Source organism: Grammomys surdaster, unplaced genomic scaffold, assembly GCF_004785775.1.
Source record: "Grammomys surdaster isolate TR1022 unplaced genomic scaffold, NIH_TR_1.0 324, whole genome shotgun sequence".
Taxonomy (NCBI): domain Eukaryota; kingdom Metazoa; phylum Chordata; class Mammalia; order Rodentia; family Muridae; genus Grammomys; species Grammomys surdaster.
The window spans coordinates 450,003-468,808 of NW_021604743.1; the positions used below are offsets into that span (position 1 = coordinate 450,003).

The following is an 18,806-nucleotide window of genomic DNA, read 5'->3' on the forward strand; positions in this document are numbered from 1 at the left end:
GCTTCCCGAGAGGATGGGTGAAAAGAGCCTTGGAATGAGGGGAACTATCTCTTCCTCATCTGAAATCCTCAGCTGAGATGCAGTCATTGTCAGCTGACTGCTGGAGCTGTGGCCAGACCCCATATACCAACACACAGGCCAGAGCCTCCAGGAGGCCACTGTCCGCCTCCTGGATGTCTAGGGTCACGAAGGGGTGAGTCTCCCTCCCCAAGGTCAAATGGAAGTTGAGTGTGCCTACCATGCTCAGACCTTGTCTGAGTCCCCAGCCTAGGTTATCACCTCTTCTTGAACATTTCTTTCTTTCTTTCTTTCTTTTTTTTTTTTTTTGGTTTTTTGAGACAGGGTTTCTCTGTGTAGCCCTGGCTGTCCTGGAACTCACTCTGTAGACCAGGCTGGCCTCAAACTCAGAAATCCGCCTGCCTCTGCCTCCCAAGTGCTGGGATTAAAGGCGTGCGCCACCACCGCCCGGTTATGACCTCTGGCATTTGGTAGTCTCCCTCCATCTATGCAGATCTATTTTGCTGGCCTAAAACTTGTCAGAGCGGACCGCTTCCTCCCCACATCCGCAGCAGCTTCCCAACCTCTCACCCCACCTCCCAGACCTTCCGAACCACTGAGGAACCTAGGTGGAAAGTCATCCTTTCCAATCACAGCCTGTCGGGTCAGCCGTGAGACGGCAGCCAGGAAAGCCTGGTTTGGCTACCTGCCACCCACTGCCTGCCTTATTTCTTTCCACTCCAGTCTGGTGGCTTCTGTCAGGTCCCTGATGCCCTGTTCTCTCTCACCTTGGAATCAGTGTGTTCTCACTATCTTCTTCCCCCACCGCTCCCGTGATGGGTTTCAACACATCCCTTGATTATAACAGGATAGCCAGGGGCCAGCTTACTTTCGGAAGTCCTAGCTGCTCATGGCTGTCCCCTTGCCCCAGGAACATTGTCCTTCAAGCACAACAGCACAGTTGGCTCTGTTGTCATTTGTGTGTGCTTGTGTGCTCGAGAGCTTGAGTTGTTTTGGAGAGAGGAGGATGGCCTAACAATTGATAGGCAGAGGATGATCTTGAACTCCTACTTTCCGTTCTTCCCCCAAATCCTGAGATTTGGGCACCATAGCAGTTACTGCAGTGCTGGAGATCTAACCCAGGGCTACTTGTCTAGTCCTCATGACACATTTGAAAGCACACAGTCTCTAGCCAACTGTGAGATCTTTGAGGACAAGACCCAGGTTTCTGTTCAGGATGGTTTCCACAGACCAATACAGGACCTGGCACACACCAAACATGTTTCATGAACACTTGTTGGCTGACTGAGTGCCTAAGAACTAGAATGCAGACAGAGAAGCCCTGAAGTCAAGGTCAAAGAGCAAGGTCCTTGGAGCTTTGGCTCCATCCTGCTGGGTGGGAGGGGCTGTCCTAGTACCTGCCTTGGTGTGAATCTAGCCCTCCAGAGGTGAGTTGAAGGAACACAGTATCTGGTTAGGAAGAGCACTGAGCGCTCCAGCATACCTGTCACCGTGAGCTGCAAGGGGGATCTCTGCTTCCTCATCTCTCTCTGCTCAGGCTCTCTCATCTCTTATGAGGCCTAGACAGCTCAAGAGCCACACAGTACAGAGAACCAGAGAGAGCGAAGAGGCTCGAGAGCAAAAGTCAACCAGACCTGGGTTGGAGAGGTAGCTCAGTTGGTACAGTGCTTTGCCCAGCATACATGAAATCCTGGGTTCAATACCCTGGGCTCAAGCCTGAGAACCACATAAAAACAGGGATGGGCAGATAAGATGGCTCAGGAGATAAAGGTGCTTGCTGCCAGACCTGACAATCTAAGTTTGAACCCCATCCCAAGGCATTATATGATGGAAGGAGAGAACGAAATCCAAGTTGCCCTCTAACCTCTTCATGTATGCTGTGGCATACTCAAGGATCAGACAGACACACACATACACACACACACACTCAAGTGCCATACACACACATACTTACATACACTCAAATGTCAGACACACATACACACACATACACACACATACTCAAGTGACAGACACACACATACATATACACATATACACACACACACTCAAGTGACAGACACACACACATACACACTCAAGTGCCAGACACACACACTCAAGTGCCACACATGCGCACACACACACACACACACACACACACACACACACAAATAATAAAATGTGCATTGTGGTGCCTGGTTCTGCAATCCCAGAACTCAAGAGGTGGAGGAAGAAGTATCAGAAGTTAGAGGTCCCGGCTTGGCATTGATAGTGCATGCCTTTAATCCTAGCACCCAGGAAGCAGAGACAGGCAAATATCTAAGCTTGAAACCTAGTCTACACAGTGAATTCCAGGCCAGCCAGGGCTACACAGTGAAACCCTTAAAAAAATCCACCAACAAAAAGTTAAAGGATTGAAAGCCAGAGGCCAGGTTTGGAGGCTGTGTGTTACTTTCTACATTCTACTTTCTTCTGGACTGAAGGGGGGCTAATCAAACCTCTTGAACAAGGTCGTTTGAAGAGTAAATAGAACAACAAATGCAAAGTGTCTCAGAGCGTGCTTAAATATTTGCTGAATAATGAATGAAAGATATTTCAAAATAAGTTTGGAAACCTCTTTTCTGGAAATGTTCCCTCCTCTGCATAAATATTAGGTTTGGATTCATGCAAAATAAGTTGTGCCAATTAATCAATTTACTCATCCCATCATACACACTTGGAAGGAAGACTTTTTGAAATTAAAATGCACATATGCAAAGCAACCTGGCAGGGCCCGGGAGGATCAAATGTGATAATGGAAGAGGAGGCGCCGAGTAAACTGTGAAGCCAGTACAAATGTGAGCTGTCCTCATTACTCACTTGTTTACAGCTTGCTTGGCCCTGAAAGCTCTGGCTTAACCTGAAAGAGAAAAGTGGGCGACTTTCCAAAATTCCAGGGCTAGGCCATAAAGTCCCCAGATGGAGAGGTCTAAGCAGGGCCATGCACAGAGGACCTCTTCCTCCAGCCCTCCCCTCGGTGTCCACTGTCAGAACCAAGTTTTCTACGGAGTCAACCAAACTACAGTGTATCAGGCAAGACCTCTGCACTGGGATAGGTAAACGTGGCCCCTGTGGTCCTCATGAGCCAAGGCAGGTCAAGTATAAAAGTGAGCGAGCCAGCTGGCAGTGGAGGGAAACTGAGGCACACAACCAGCATAAGAAGAAGGGGGCACCTATTATCTCAGTATAGCATCCCTTGGCATTACACAAACAAACCCACTGTTGTCTGTTGCCAGAGCCAGCTTCCCCACCCCCGCCCTCCCATGAAGAGCCAAAACTCCAGATTTTCATTTGGAATTTCTTGCTTTTTAAATACTGGCATCTAATTTTTTATTAAAATTGTTTCGCACATTAGGTGGGCCAAGTAAACACGTGCACATGCTGTATTGATCCAGAAGCTTCTAGACCACCGCCATGTCCCAGCCCACCTTTGCCCATCATCCTGAAATCTGCCATAGACTGAAGTCTGTGACTGTTGGGAGCTCAGAGGCCCCAGAAGAGCATTCCCTGAGGCAGGGACTCACCCTCTCCTGCAGAGGCTCCACGGCCCTCCTTGGTCACACAGCAGCCATTCTCCACAGCTCTGGAGGCTTCTGGTGGGGTCTCAGTTCCCTCTCCTTCAGCAGGGGCCCCACCCTTCTGCCCTGCAGCTGGGCTCCCCTCTTCAGGTTGGGGTTCACTTCGCTTCTCCAAGTCTCCATTGGGTAGCAGATCTGAGGGGCCAGAGTCCTGGGCCATGGGCTGAGACTTGGTGGTCACCGCTGGGTCCTTGGGGGTGTCACTGCTTTCCACCTGCAAAGATGAAGAAGGACAAACATAAGGACGAGACCTTTGCAGGTTTAAGGGATCAAGCAGGTGGGCCAGCCTGATCTCACCACCCCAGGATACTCCCCACTGCATTCCACTTCTAAACAAATAACCCTGCAGCTGTGCATGCAGCCCGATTGGTAGAGTGCTTGGCTAGCAAACAGGAAGCCCTGGGTTCAGTACCCAGTACTGTATAAACCAGACACAGTGGTATACACCCGTAATCCTAGCACTCACAGGTAGAAGCAGGAGGATCAGAAGTTCAAGGGCATCCTTAGCCACATACAGAGTTTGAGGTCAGCCAGGGCTACATGAAACCCTGCCTTAAAAAACTAAAAGCAGGATGGTTCCATTGGACAAGGTACTTGCTATGCAAGCTGGGTTACCTAAGTTCAATTCCCACACCAAAGAGAACCCACTCTGCAAAACTGTCCTTGACCCTCAACATAAGCACTGTGTACATGCCTATACACAGATGAACATAATAAATAAAAACATAACAAGAAACTAAAACAAAACAAATGCTTCCTATTGAAACTGGACCCTTCCTCAGGAAATTTAAATACCACCCAATCAATTCCAGCTGCCTGAGGCTGGCCTGACTTCAGCTCTCATAGCCTTCCTTCTATGCTACCATGGGTGAGGGAGGCGTCAACATGGTCCTCCATAAGAAGCATTCTCTGGGGGGCTGGAGAGATGGCTCAGCAGTCAAGAACACTGACTGCTCTTCTAGAGGTCCTGAGTTCAATTTCCAGCAACCACATGGTGGCTCACAACCATCTGTAATGGAATTCAATGTCCTCTTCTGGTGTGTCTGACGATAGCTACAGTGTACCCACATACATAAAATAAATAAATAGATCTAGGAGGAGGAGGAAGAGGAGGAGGAAGAGGAGGAGGAGGAGGAGGAGGAGGAGGAGGAAGAGGAGGAAGAGGAAGAAGAAGAGGAAGAGCAGCAGCAACAGCATTCTCTGGACCTGACCTAGTCTCATAGCTTTCTGTCCCCCAACTCAGACCCCATAGATTCTCAGACCAAGGCTAACCAAGGCCCCAAGTAGTCTCCAGCCTGTGCAGAGCCCTGGGCATAGGCCTGCCTGGAAAAAGAAGAGGCGGCTTCATCCCCTGGTGCCTGAGGTCAGAACCTGCTAAGGCTACTACTGGTAGAAACCAAATCACTCTGGTTGTCCTCACATCGTCCTGGAACCCCAGTTCCCTTTCAGTATCTCTTGGCTTGTGCTCTCTGTCCCCTCTTTCTCTCTGTGTGTGTGTGTGTGTGTGTTCTAGTGAACTCTGTTCTTGCTCATATGGAGGTAAATGGTCAGAACCTCTCAGAAGATGGGAGATGATTGATTGGTTCAGGGTCTGCTGGCTTCACAGGCTCCAGGGTGTGCACAGTTACAGAATGCTCAGGGGTAGGAAGTGGCAGAACTAGCTCGGCAAGCCCCAGGTGAGACCTGAGCCAGGGTGGTGGCATGTGCCAGGAATCCCAGCATTTGGGAGGTAGGGACAAAAGGATCAGGAGCTCAGGGTCACTCTTAGCTCCACAGTGAGTTTGAGGTCAACCTAGCTACATGAGACCCCGTCTCAAAAACCAAACAGACAAAGAAAAAGTAGGCTCACTGCCTTTTGAAAGGTACGGTGACTATGCTTAGTCAACAGATACTTTGCCTTAGTCTTGTGTTGGTCTTTGTTTCACGGGGTCCTGGCCTTGAACTCATTATATAGATAAAGATGAACCTCTGTCTTTGCTTCCTGAGTATCCTCAGACAACTGGCATGTTGTCACCTTGCCCAGACTCTTTTCTATTATAAAAGTAATGGGCCAGATGTGATGGCACAGAGGCAGAGGCAAACAGATTTCTTTGAGTGCTAGGCCAGCCAGGACAACATACTAAGAGTCTGTCTCAACAAGAATATATACATTTTAATCAGTAATAAAAAAAACCCAGACATACAGGGCTAGAGAGATGGCTCAGTGGTTAAGAGCACTGACTGTTGCTCCAGAGGTCTGGAGTTCAATTCCCAGCAACCACATGGTGGCTCACAACCATCTATAGTGGGATCTGATGCCCTCTTCTGTCTGATGGCTCTTCTGTTATGCAGGCATATATGCAAACACAGTGCTCATATACATACATAAATAAGTCTTTTAAAATAATCAGGCATACATAATATATTTTTGTGTGACTGAGTCACAGTTAGCCCAGGCCAGCCTCAAACTTGCTATGTAGCTAAGGATCACCTTAAACTCCTGAATCTCCTACCTCCACCTCCTGAGTGTGGGATAATAGTCATGTACCAACACACCCAGTTTATGTGGGGTTGGGAGTTATACCCAGGGCCTTGTACTTCTAGGCATGTATTCTACCCACTAAGCCAAATCCGCAGCCCCATAAAAATTTGAATCGCACAAACCAAAGCTAAGCTGGCAAGATGGCTCAGCAGGTAAGGGTGCTTGCTGCCTGATGACCTGAGTCTGATGACCAGGACCCACAAGTTGGAAGGAGAAAACCAGCTCTTGAAAGTTGTCCTCTGACCTCCTCCATGAAAGTGTCTGTCAGTCTCTTTGTCTGTCTCTTTCTCACACAAGTCTCATCTCCCTTTCACACACACACCAAATAAATTAAATGTAAACACAAATTTTTTAAAGAAAATACTTGTTTTAAAGGTTAAACTCGGGGGCTGGAGAGATGGCTCAGTGGTTAAGAGCATTGACTGCACTTCCAGAGGTCCTGAGTTCAAATCCCAGCAACCACATGGTGGCTCATAACCATCTGTAATGAGATTCGATGCCCTCTTCTGGTGTGTCTGAAGACAGCTACAGTGTATTCATATATAATAAATAAATAAATCTTTGAAAAAAAAAGGTTAAAATCTTATATTAATACCCCAAGTTATGCTCTCCCTGAAAATCATTAGCAGCTTGGTAAACATCCTTCCAGCCCCCACCCTCATCCCCAAGCAGGGTCTCAGCATATGGCTGACCTGGAACTCAGGAGCTCCAGGGCGATTTGCCCTCATCTCCTGAGTGCTAGAATTGAAGGAGTGGGAACCATACTCCATCTTTTTAGACTTTCTGTTCCATCTCAGGCTAGAGAGATGATTCGTGGTTAATGGCTCTTGCAGAAGACCTAGGTTCAATTCCTAGCAACCCTATGGTGGCTTACAACTAGAACTCCAGTCCCAGGGGATCCAATGCTCTCTTCTGACAGCCACAAGCACCATGCATACACATGGTGATCATATATACATGCTGGCAGAGCATTCATATACATAATCAAATAAACAAACAAAATAAAACAAGGTTTCAGATAGTCTAGGCTGGCTTCAAACTGTGCATCTGAGGCTGGCCTGGTCTGTGTGCCAGGTGCAGGGACAGCAGACATATGCCAAAGGGCTAGGTTTCCTTTTTAGACTTCTCAGTCACATGTAAGTTACACATTTGTCCACATAGTCATACACACAATGAGATCCAAAATCGTGTTTCATCATGATACCCAGAAGGTTCTAGAACTCACCTCTCCCCTGACAAATACAATGGCACCTCTCCACACCCGCGCATATGGCTCTCCCTCCAGCTTAGTGGATGCTGTGTGACTCACACCAACTGTGGGTACTGGAGCTGAGCTGCTTCCTGCTGTAGTGAGCCCTACAACTTCCAGTTCCCTATGGTTAAGTATATCCATAGGGCAGTCCCAGGGGACTAAGTCCCAGGGGACAAGCTCGCTCCAGAAAGGCTGCAGCACCAGCACATAGCCTGAGAGGCACAAGCTGCTGACCCCTCATCTCACAGCCTCCATTTCATGTCTGGGATGGGATAGCTCACTGCTATTTAGTGAGGAGCCCTGAGAGTGGCAAACCCAGGGTCTGACTGTACCACCTCCTGAGGGGCCCCAGCAGTTGGCCTAGTTGATCCAGCAGTCTATGCTCTGGGCTCTTCATCTGGGAAGAGAAAAGGCTGAGGAGCCGTGTCACTGGGGCCTCAGCAGCCAGGGGTTCTGGGAGGCTGCAGCACGAAGAGGAAGTGCCGGTGGGAGGGAGGAAGCCACCACAGGCCATGCCAGGCTGCTGGGCAGCTGCATGCAGAAAAGAGGAGAGAACAGACGACCACCCGCTTCCTTTCGTCCCCAGCCCCCACGCCATGTGCCTGACCCACCTCAGGGCGGAAACTGCACCTTGCACCTTCCTGTGTCAGTCTGTCAACTCCACAAGGTTGAAGTGAGTAACGCATGAGAGAAGGCCATGCCTCACTGCCTTGGTAGACACTTTCCAGGGACCTGTGGTACCAGGTACCACAAAGCCAACGTGTACGGCAGGGAGGCGGGCAGTTACACTTGGACAGAAGCAATCTGTCTTGGTTGCTCTCTCTCTTAGCCACTCGCTGCCCCTACAGAGCTGCTGCATATCATCCTAGATGATGCCTGAGGATCACATGGCCCCCTTACCCAAGGACTCGATTCCTGTGGATACCAACGCCATAGCCCACGGAGCCAGGAGTGCTAGCTCTCTGCCCGGCCACAGTCTTTCCATCACACTGCATAGGGCTGCCCCACCAGCCCTGCCAGCAGGACCCCCTCTGCAGCAGCATCAATACACCCAGAGGTGAGAGCCAATACACAGGTGGGCTTGAAGATATGGGAATCTATCACATGACTGTAGGTCTAGGATCAGCTCAATGGCTGAAAGGCTCACCCCTGCCCATTGGCCCACACCATCCCCCTGCTCCCCATTTTGGTGCTTGGAATTAAACCCAGAGCCTTTTTTGCATGTATTATGTAAATGCTACCAATGAGCTATCACCCAGCCCCCCCCACCAAGCTCTCTTCCTAACACCCCTATCCTCTCCTGCTTGACTCTTTGTTTCCTTTTTTTTTTTTTTTTTTTGAGGTTGAGTCTCACCTAATCCAGGCTAGCCTCATGCAGCTGAGGCTAGCCTTAAATTCCTGATCCTTACCTCCCCACCACTTGCCCTCTTGAGTGCTGGAATTACAAGTGTGCACTACGACACTCGGTTTATACAACGCTGAGGGTAGACCCTGGGCTTCATTTGTGCTAGGCAAGCACTCAACACAGTGAACTACTCCACTTCCTTTGAGTCAGCAACTGAGCTGAGGTTCAAGTGAACCCATGACTCCTACACCGTAGCCGACCCCTGCTTCTCCTTACTCTCCAGGACCCTGGGATAAGCATGGCCTCTTCCTAGGGCTCGTGGGACCTGGGCAACTGAGAGACTAAATCCATCTACAGAACTACCCAGAGGGAGGAATCCAGACTGCAGTCAATGGACCAAAGCCTGCCAGATTCTGGGGAGGAGTGGGGACTTACTAAAAGGGGTACTTCAGGGGCTGGAGAGATGGCTAGACAGTTAAGAGCACTGATTGCTCTTCCAGAGGGTCCTGAGTTCAATTCCCAGCAACCATGTGGTGGCTCACAACCATCTGTAATGGGATCTGATGCCTTCTTCTGGTGTGTCTGAAGAGAGCTACAGGGTACTCATATACATAAGTAAATAAATAACCCTTTTTTAAAAAGGGGGGTGGCATTTTGAGCAGACAGACCTGTGAGTCTGCCTTGAGTTCCTGTCCCTTCCCTGTCCCTAGCAGCTCCTGCACTCCTGGAACACGGGGACTTGGTTTAAGCCAGTTGGATCTATCACAGAGCAGGACCACAACACTATTCCATAAATATTCCCAATGGCTCCATTAACGACAAAGTTCAAACACCCAGCTCATGAGTCCAGAGGGAGCTCTGGCCCTGTGGCCATGTCAGAGTGTCACATCAGCTGTTTCTGTTTGCTTTCTTTAACAGTGCCTCTGAAGAAGACAGCAAGGCCTTGAGACAGACATTCCAGGGGTCACTGCTGGCCATCTTAGGAGGCACTGAGCACAGCTGCAGGAGACAGCATCAGTAAGGCAAGAGCAGTAGTGAAGACCTTCTCTTCTGAAGAACTAGGGGGAGGGATGCTCTGGAGATTGACACTAACATCCCAGGATTCAGTCAAACCTGGTCCCTTTGTCGCTGTCTGCCTCCCCCACCCAGCATGCATTACTCTGGGTCTGTAAACCCTGCTAACAGCCTATGCCCAGCTCTGAAAGCCCTCATCACGTGGATGGCAGATGTGTCAAGCTGCTGGGTCCAACCTCACCCCAAGGACCAGTAGAATCCACAGTGGCTCTCACTCCCAGAAGTTCTCAGAGTTTGCTGACCTTTGCCTCCTGCCAGGAATGATTCTATCCCTGTCTCTAGACAACTCTCCCCTGCTTCTCTGCTACCCAGCACCCTCCTCAGCCTCTGCTTCATGGAGCACATTCTGAGCAGAGTTCATGGGTGGTTCCTGCAGGGAAACACCACTGCTCCCCTCAGGACATTTGGCAAAGTGGCTGGAGATTGGTTTGGTGTCACGTGTCACATGCTGGCAGCTAGTGGATACAGGTCATGGATGCTGTTACATGCCCTAACATCTACCACATCTAGCCTTAAGGAACACATTTTAAAAAAAGAAAGAAGAAAAGAAAGAAAGAAATCTGCTGGGCAGTGGCAGCGCACGCCTTTAATCCCAGTACTTGGGAGGCAGAGGCAGGTGGATTTCTGAGTTCGAGGCCAGCCTGGTCTACAGAGTAGAATTCCAGGATAGCCAGGGCTATACAGAGAAACTCTGTCTCGAAACCCCCCCCCCAAAAAAAAAACTAACAAAAAAAATAATTCTGGCTGTGGTGAACCAGACCTGTAATTCCAGCACTTGTGGACTGACATAAGAAGATTGCTATAAGTTCAAGGCTAGGTCTGGGCTATGTAGGGAGACCCTGTCTCAAAAAATAAAAATTAACAAAATACCCCCCCAAATCCATGATAAAGTATATACAAAATTTGTCACTTTAACCATTTTGAAATATATATTGACTTTATTCATGTTCTGTGACCATCACCCCACACAGAAGTTCTGCACCCCTGAAACAGTAACCCTCAGCCTATGCCTCGCTCCCACAGCCCTCGCCATATAGATGACAGATGTGGACAGCTGCTGGGTCCAGCCTCCTCCAGAGGAGGACTGGTGGCATCCACTGTGGCATTCCCTCCCCTCCCCCAGCAGGCCACGCTGTTTACGGAGCTCCCACTCACCCATTCCAGCATTCACTATGCTGGAGTTCTGTGAGGGAGACTCAGCCAGGGAGGTGACTGTCCTTCAGATGGCTGTCCTGTACTTGGGTCACCCTGGGAGCTTTGCTGAGGACTGTGAGCATGTGGTGTGAGCATGTGTGTGAACAGAGGTCAGCCTTGGAGCCATCTTCCTCAGACGAGCTCCACATATTGCCTCAGGAGGCTTAAGATAATTAAATTTATTGATTTTATGGGTGCCAGGTCCTTTGCTGGGTGCTAGCATGCTGGGGTAGAGAAAGGAAAGGCAGCGCCCATAGTCCAGAAGGGAGGCACACTGTAAAGAAGCCATTACTCGGGCATGGTGAATTACAAGTGCTTTACCACTGAGTTCCAGCCCCAACGCTAGGAGCAGCCCCTATAGTGATCTCTATCGACTCTACCTCGGAAGGTTTGGTCTCTGATCACAGCTGGCATTGTCCCTTTTGAGCCATTGCTGGGGGCCTGTGGCTTCTCCTTTCACCCCATCATCTGACCAGTGAACAGGGCTCTGTTTTTCTGTGCTCCCACCAGGTCAGGGTTTGCTTCTTGCCCCGTGCTCCCTTTATTCCCGTTCCTTAAAGGATACAGAGTAAGAACACAAGGTGTGATTGTGCGTGCCTAACAGGAAGCTGGGTATGGTGGCACACATGCCTTTAATCTTTATACTCAGAAGGCAGAGGAGGCATATCTCTGTGAGTTTGAGGCTAGCCTGGTCTACATTTTGAATTTCAGGACACCCTGTCCCAAAAATAAAATAAAGAGTAAAACCCCTCAGGTCTCTTGTATATTATTTTTCTAGGTAAGACCTAGACTGGAACCTTGGTCCACAAGATAGGCTGGTAGGTTCAGGGTTAGCCTCTCAACCCCTATACAACATGCCTGCTCCACCTTGCTCAGCAAGACCTCAGCAGGACTTGCCACTTTCCCCTTGGTTCCTGCCCTCCTTTAAGAGCCAGGCAGGCCCCACATTTCCCAGTAGATTTCCCCTGGCTTCCTTGACCCTCAAGGTCCACACCTGGTGGCATGCCCACCCCCACCCCACCACTGACCTCCCTCAGAATTTTCTTGCATGCTCAGGAGGGCAACCTTCAGGAAGTGTTAAACTCCTGGAAGCTGCATGTACCCCATCCCACTCTATCTCGCTCAGGCCTTCTGGAAGGCCACTCCTGGGGTGTGACCGGGAGCAGCAGCCCAGGACTAAGAGAGCCTAAAACCAAGGGGGGATCAGCCATCAAGTCTCCAGTTAAAGAGCTTGCAAAGCACAGGTCTGGTCTGGAAACAAGGAGGGGATTTAGTTCTGCTGGAGAAGAATCAAATGGCTCTCAGAATGGAAAAGTCAGCCACACTGCAAAGCCCAGGGAGCCGTAAAACTGCCCGGCTGAGGCTCAGCCCGGCACTGCCTGGCTTCCCCTGGCTTCTGCCCTTCTGCCCTACAACACTGCCCTCTGGAACCCACTCCCTCTTGGCTGTGCAGGAGGCTGCTATGGACGAAGGAGCCCAGCCTGGCTCAGCTGAGCTCGGCGCCAGCTCCCACCCACTCCTCCTCCCGCCCTTGCTGGGTTATTCTTAGCAAGAGTGACCTCAGAATGCTCCCTCCAAGCAAAAATAACCTTGGAGGAAGTTGGTGGGTATAAATCCCCACTGATATGCATGTAGCCAGCAAACAGGGTGTGGACCTTGCAGGACCTGTTACCCCTACCACCCAACCCCAGGGTCCGGTGGGCCAAGGCAGAAACTGTCCCTCTGCTGCCCCAGCTGGAACCACCCACAAAGAACAAAGACCTCTGCAGAGCTGTCTGGGCTTGTGACCGTGCAGGAACCAGCCTTACACAGCTCCACTTGTCACAGTGCAGGGTCTTCAGGAGCTAGTGAACAGGGAAACGGCCCTTTCTTTCCACTGAGCCGCACACACAGGCCTGATTTCACATACCAGTCTCCTCCCCAGCATGGGCACTGGCCAGCCCACAGGCCCTAGCCCAGGTGCCAGCTCCTTTCCTAAGCCCCTCCTAGCCCAGCAGCTGGCTTCCTGTTTCCTGTTGCTGGCAGTATCTTGGCTTTCACCAATGCAATGCTGCCAGCGACGCAGGCCGATGCCTACTCTGAAGCAGGCTCATCTCCCAGTCCTTGGACCACCCCAGCCTCCCCAATTATACCTGGATTTCTGGGATTTGTGTCAAACTCTCCCTCAGTTATATTTTTTTCTTTCTTTTATTTTTTATTTTTGAGATAGAGTCTCACGTGGCCAAGGCTAGCCTTGAATTCGATGCTGGCTAAGGATGGCCTTGAACTTCTTTCTGATCCAACGTATCTCAAGTCCTGGCCCCATAGGCATGCTTATGTGGTGCTGAGAATCAAAACCAGGGCCTGGTGCATGCACAACAAGCATGCTGCCAACTGAGCTACACCCAGATCTCAGCTTTCTCTGCGTGGTTTTCTGGGAACACTATGCACGGTGTACCCTGCATTCATATACTAACTTAAAAGAGCCTCTGGAGACCCAGGCTCCCAGGGAGAAGAAAAGCAAGGGCCTTCACAGTAGAGAGCGGGGGATCCAAGAGGTGAGTCTTTTAATTAATTATTATTATTAGGGTGTGTGTGAGAGCACGCTTGTGTGTGTGTGTGTGTGTGCATATGTGTATACGTAACACACAAACATACTCATGCCATTGGCATGAAGGCTGGAGGACAATTCTTGAGAGCTGGTCTCCATCCCGCACAGATTCTTCAGGCTTTTACCTACTAAGTCATCTCGCTAGCCTGAGGTAAGTCTTGGAACCGGCCTTTGTAGGCGACAAAGAGCTGTGCTATTTGCCTTTTTATTCGTGGTCTTGGTACTTGATCGACTGTAGGTAATGAAATAAGTTCCACTTGGCAGACATGCAAAGGAGCCAGTATGGATTGTGGCAAGTTCAAGGACAGCCCGGGCTTCAATGTGTCTGTCTCAAAAAACAATCAACCAGTGGAGGAACAAACTCTACTTATCCAGAGTTAAAAGCAAATCCATGATTTAGGGTTTGGGGGTAGGGGCTGAGAGCCCAGGAAGCTGTTGTGGGGCTGGACTCCGACTTCTCTACTTGCTAAGAAAGCGGATCGTTGTAAAAACAATGAACATGAATAATAATGTTCATTACTAAAAGAAGGGGTGCGAGGAGGAGGTAGAGGAGGGGAGGAGTTTCCGGGGCTAGGGCTGGGGATCAGGGGCGGGGCACTTGGCTGAAGATGGGTAAACTAGGTTTGAGTGCCACTCCGTGAGTAAGTAAATAAGTAAATACATTAGATTGCAGTTTAGAAACCTCAAGCTCCTAGACTCTGATTCAGAGCTCTCTGCGGACAGCAGAGACCATGCGTGTGGTAGTGAGGCGTGCGGACCACTGCATCTAAACGTGTGTCTGGTTTCTTAGTACTTCACCCACACTGATCTCACAAGCAGGTCAAGGGGGACTTACCATCAAGGGGGCCATACTGGGCTTTGTTTATTATATACTTCTCCGTGTGTGTGTGTGTCTGTGTGTCGTGTGTGTGTGTGTGTGTGTGCTTGTATTATATGGGGGCAATGCACAGACCACAGCAGGGGCGTGGAAATTCCAAACCAACTTTGTGAAGCCAGTCCTCTTCATCCGCCTGTTCATGGTTCTAGGGTCTGAAATTCAGGCTGCCAGCTACGTGCAATGAGTGCAGGTACCTTTGCTTGCTGAACCACACACCCTTGGCCCTGGGCTTCATTTTCAAGCAAGACTTGATGGGGTGTGGCTCCAAGGGAAGAGGCAAGTAGGGCTATCACACCGCACAAGTGGAGAGAAAGAGCCTGGAGTATCCTGGGGGCAGCAAGAATACAAGATTCTTCAGAGACCTGCCAAGCACTATATTACTGTGCCACTCTTTTCTAGTACACTAGATTGGAAGTTAAGTTTCTTTTTCCCAGGTGAAGGGCAAGAAGCAAAGCTAGCCTGGGCATCCCTAGCTAGGAAACTAACACAGCAGCACCCAAGGACAGATGTCTGAGGAAGACAAAGATGCACAGGCTTGGGGACAAGTTGAGGAGGTGCCAAGGGTACTTAATTTGGGGTTGAGGAGGGACAGATGGTTCACTTGAACCTCTGTGTCCAGTGCTGCAGAGTAAAGCCTATGCGAAGGAAGTTCTCCCCGGCCACACTTGGCTTCTAGGCCTCCCTTCATTATCTCCTGCCCTCTGCAGATATGCCTGGGAGACACACAGGGCTGTTCCAATGCTCCTAGGGAATCTAGTCCCAGGGCTGCAGCAGACCCCAGAGAAGCCCGCCTGAGCTCCTGCTGCAAAGGAGAAAAGAACACCAGGAGAGAGGAGAAAGCCGAGGCTGCACCTGCCCCACAAGAGCTGAGAACCCAGACTAAGGCCATCTGTAGTCTGCAGGAACAGGAAACATCCCCAGGTGGCCTGCCAATAAAAGCCGAATTCTATAAGCTGACTTTCTCCAATGTACAAGGTGTCCTTTAAAAGACTTTTTAAAAAAAAAAATATGAGGGTTTTGTCTGCTTGTGTGTCTGTGGTCCATTCCTGCCTGGTACTCCTGCAGGTCAAAAAGAACACCTGATCCCCTGGACCTGGACTTACATGTGATTGTGAGCCACCAGGTAGGTGCTACAAGTCAAACCCGCTGTCCTCTGCAGTAGCAAGAAGTGGACCTGCTAAGTCAACTCTCCAGTCCCTTACAAAAGTTTTCTGTTTGTTTGTTTGTTTGTTTGTTTAATTTACTTTAATGTTTTGGACAAGGTCTCACAGAGCCAAGAATGGCTCCAAGCTCGCTATTCCACTGAGGATTACCTTGAATTTTTATTATTATTATTTTGGTTTTTTGTTTGTTCGTTTTTTTTCAAGGCAGGGTTTCTCTGTGTAGTTCTGGCTGTCCTGCAACTCACTCTGTAGACCTGGCTGGCTCTGCCTGCCTCTGCCTCCCAAGTGCCAGGACTAAAGTTATGCACCACTACCACCTGGCTGACTTTCTTTTTTTTTGGTTTTTTGAGACAGGGTTTCTCTGTGCAGCCCTGGCTGTCCTGGAACTCACTCTATAGACCAGGCTGGCATTGAACTCAGAAATCTGCCTGCCTCTGCCTCCCAAGTGCTGGGACACCACCAGCAGGCATCCTGGCTGGCTTTTTTGTTTTGTTTTGTTTTTGTTTTGTTTTGTTTTTTTTGAGACAGGGTTTCTCTGTATAGCCCGGGCTGTCCTGGAACTCACTCTGTAGACCAGGCTGGCCTCGAACTCAGAAATCCGCCTGCCTCTACCTCCCAAGTGCTAGGATTAAAGGCGTGTGCCACCACTGCCCAGCTCCTGGCTGGCTTTCTAATCCTTCTGCCATCACACCCAAGTGCTCAACATTACACAGAACTGGGGTCTGACCTAGTGACTCATGCATGTGAGGCAAGCACTCTACCAACCAAGTCATATTCACAGACCCCAAGGTCTCTTCAGTCTCATGTCCCAGACTCCTCAGTGTCACCCAGGGCAAGGGATGGGCCACACCACTTGATGCTTGCACAATGTGCACTGAGAGGTCAGTGCTGGTCCCTACCCCAAAGGCTCACAGCCTGGTCCATGGACACTGAAATTATGCAAGTTTATTATCTGGCCAGTGCTGCCCATCTGGGCTCCACTCTGCTGTTTGCAAGCACCCCAGGAGGTATACAGAGCAGGTATTCAGGGCAGCCCATTTTACCAGGGAGGAAGTGGTCAGAGAGGTTCAGCCACTGAACAAGGTCATGTATCTTGGAAGCACCAAACATGACATTCTTTCTCCTGTCAAACTGTGATTGCCACGGTGCTAGGCAGGGACGAGCCTAGCCCTTGCTCTGCACTGGACTGAATTCATCCCAGGCACCCTAGAAGGAATACACCCTGCCTGTGGTTCTGGCTGTGACTTGTTCAAGCTCATAAAGGTGGTGGATTGTGAAGGGGGTGTTTGAACCAGGTCCACTGGTCTTCAAAGACAGTATTTTTCTTTCTGTACCGAAGCCGGCTCCAGGCAAGGGCTCAATGCCTCCCGCCCAGTCTCTTTCTGCGAGTTATTTCCTCATACCCTCTGACCCCAGACTTTCACCCTCCCTCGGTGCTGCGCCTGCCTTTTGATTCCAGACCGACAAATTGGAGTCAAAGGGTCACTGGTTCTTTATTTGTTACAGGTGGTGGCTCTGGGTCCTCAGCGAATAGAGTGCAGAGATTTGCTCTGCAGATTTCAGGCTGAGGTGCCTCAGGGGGCAAGGACATGCCTGCAGTCAAATAGAGCCAGCTTCTCCCTCACACGCCTTCACCCCTAAAGGTGCTCTTGGGTGAAAGAGTGGGACAGAAGCAGGGGGAACCTGCCTGTGCAGCTGCCTCAAACTGGAAATTCTTCTGAACTCATTTCATTCTTCCACTGTCAGGTGAATTTTTCATTACAGGCCATAAAATATCCATGTGTGCTTTATTATTAAGATGTCCTAAATTACTTACCAGCTAGTTACCTAACTTCCGCCCTTCCTTCCCTCTACGTCACGCAGAATTGGCTGTGGTTCCCGTTAGCTCCCCACAGGTTCCCCGAGCCTCTGGCTTCTGTGGAGCCAGCTCCCTAACTGGATGTGTGAAAATCACTACTCCCAGCTGTCCCACTGCCCCGAAGAAGGACTGTTACCAATCTGGAGCTGCAGCTCCCCTTCATCCTCCTGCTCCTCCAGCTCCAAGTTTACTGTTCTCTGCTGGTGAGGGTAAGAGAAAGGAACCAGCTGGCCTTGTGCTGGGAAGGAATTATCCACCCTTAGGCATGAGGGAGACAGGCTCTTGCAGCCCACAGCTTCGCCACACCCCCCGCCCCCAGCTCTCTCCATCAAGAGCAGCCCCAGAGCTCCCCCAGGCCTCAGCAGCATGGCTCCCTGAAGCAGGACCTTGTGGGCCAGCTACACCACTGCCAGCCACCCTGCAGGCCTTCAGCAGTGCCTGGGGCCTCTCTTGCAGAAGCTTAGCCTGCATGTCTTCCTTTCTCTGGAATCAGGCTCTGCCTGCCCTCTGGTCCTCCTGGGAGCAGAGGACCATGGCTAGTGTATGGCTTTGTGGCAGGGGCCAGACTCAGAGGCTCTTAGTCCAGCTGGGTAATGTGGCAGGCTTTCTTGGTACCCTTCCAGTGGGAAGCCAGGGGTTAGAGCCTGGTTGAAATTTCAGCTCCCACACCCACAGACAAGTTTTCTGGCCTCTAGTTCAAAACTGGAGAAAATATAGAAAGGAAAGGTAGGTTCAAAGAACGGAGGAAGTGACAAAGCCCTACAGCTGGCCTTCATGTCCCGAAGGCCTTGCAGATACACATCGCTGCTGTGCACAGCACAGGCATGGTCATGTGAGAGAGGACACTCACCGGTGGGTGCTTGCGCTTCCGGCCAGGCCTCCCCACCTTCCGGGCCGTGGCACTGGGCTCCGGGCGCTCTTCCTTGCCACGATTTTCTTCCTGTTCCTCTCCTTCCTGTGGACACAGACACACCCTGTAAGCCAGAGCTGACCTGAGAAGGCACTGTGTTCCAGGCTATCTTGACTGGCATGGGCCTCCTCCTCCTGTGCTACCTCCAGAACATTCACATTTCCAGGGTTGTGCCATGCTGTCCCCAGTCCTCTTGTATGGTAAAGTTGAACCCATCCCAGTACATACAGAGGGCTGGGGTGCAGCTTCGGTGGCAGAGTATTTGCCTAGCATGCACAACACCCTAGGTTTAATCCCAAGCACTGGCCAAATAAAATAGTTGGGTAGCTAAATCCTAGAAGGACCCCAGGGACCTCCTGTGGGGTATTACTCCCTCTGAGTTTTCATGTTTTTTTTTTTTTTTTT

At 50.2% G+C, this 18,806-nt stretch overlaps 1 protein-coding gene and 1 long non-coding RNA gene across 2 annotated transcripts in view; one reads left to right on the forward strand and one right to left on the reverse strand.

Annotated features, from left to right (window-relative positions):
* Dnmt3a (DNA methyltransferase 3 alpha) overlaps positions 1–18,806 on the reverse strand; it is a 75,873-nt gene that overhangs the window by 43,252 nt on the left and 13,815 nt on the right. Inside the window, exons 3-4 of the mRNA XM_028778081.1 lie at positions 18,342–18,446; positions 3,564–3,831 (exon numbers count right to left, since the gene is read on the reverse strand). Coding sequence (XP_028633914.1) covers positions 3,564–3,831; positions 18,342–18,446 — 373 coding nt within the window. The remainder of the gene's footprint in view (positions 1–3,563; positions 3,832–18,341; positions 18,447–18,806) is intronic.
* LOC114630000 lies at positions 13,064–15,427 on the forward strand. The gene is made up of 2 exons (XR_003712749.1): positions 13,064–13,540; positions 15,178–15,427. It is a non-coding gene; the product is annotated as an uncharacterized LOC114630000 (long non-coding RNA).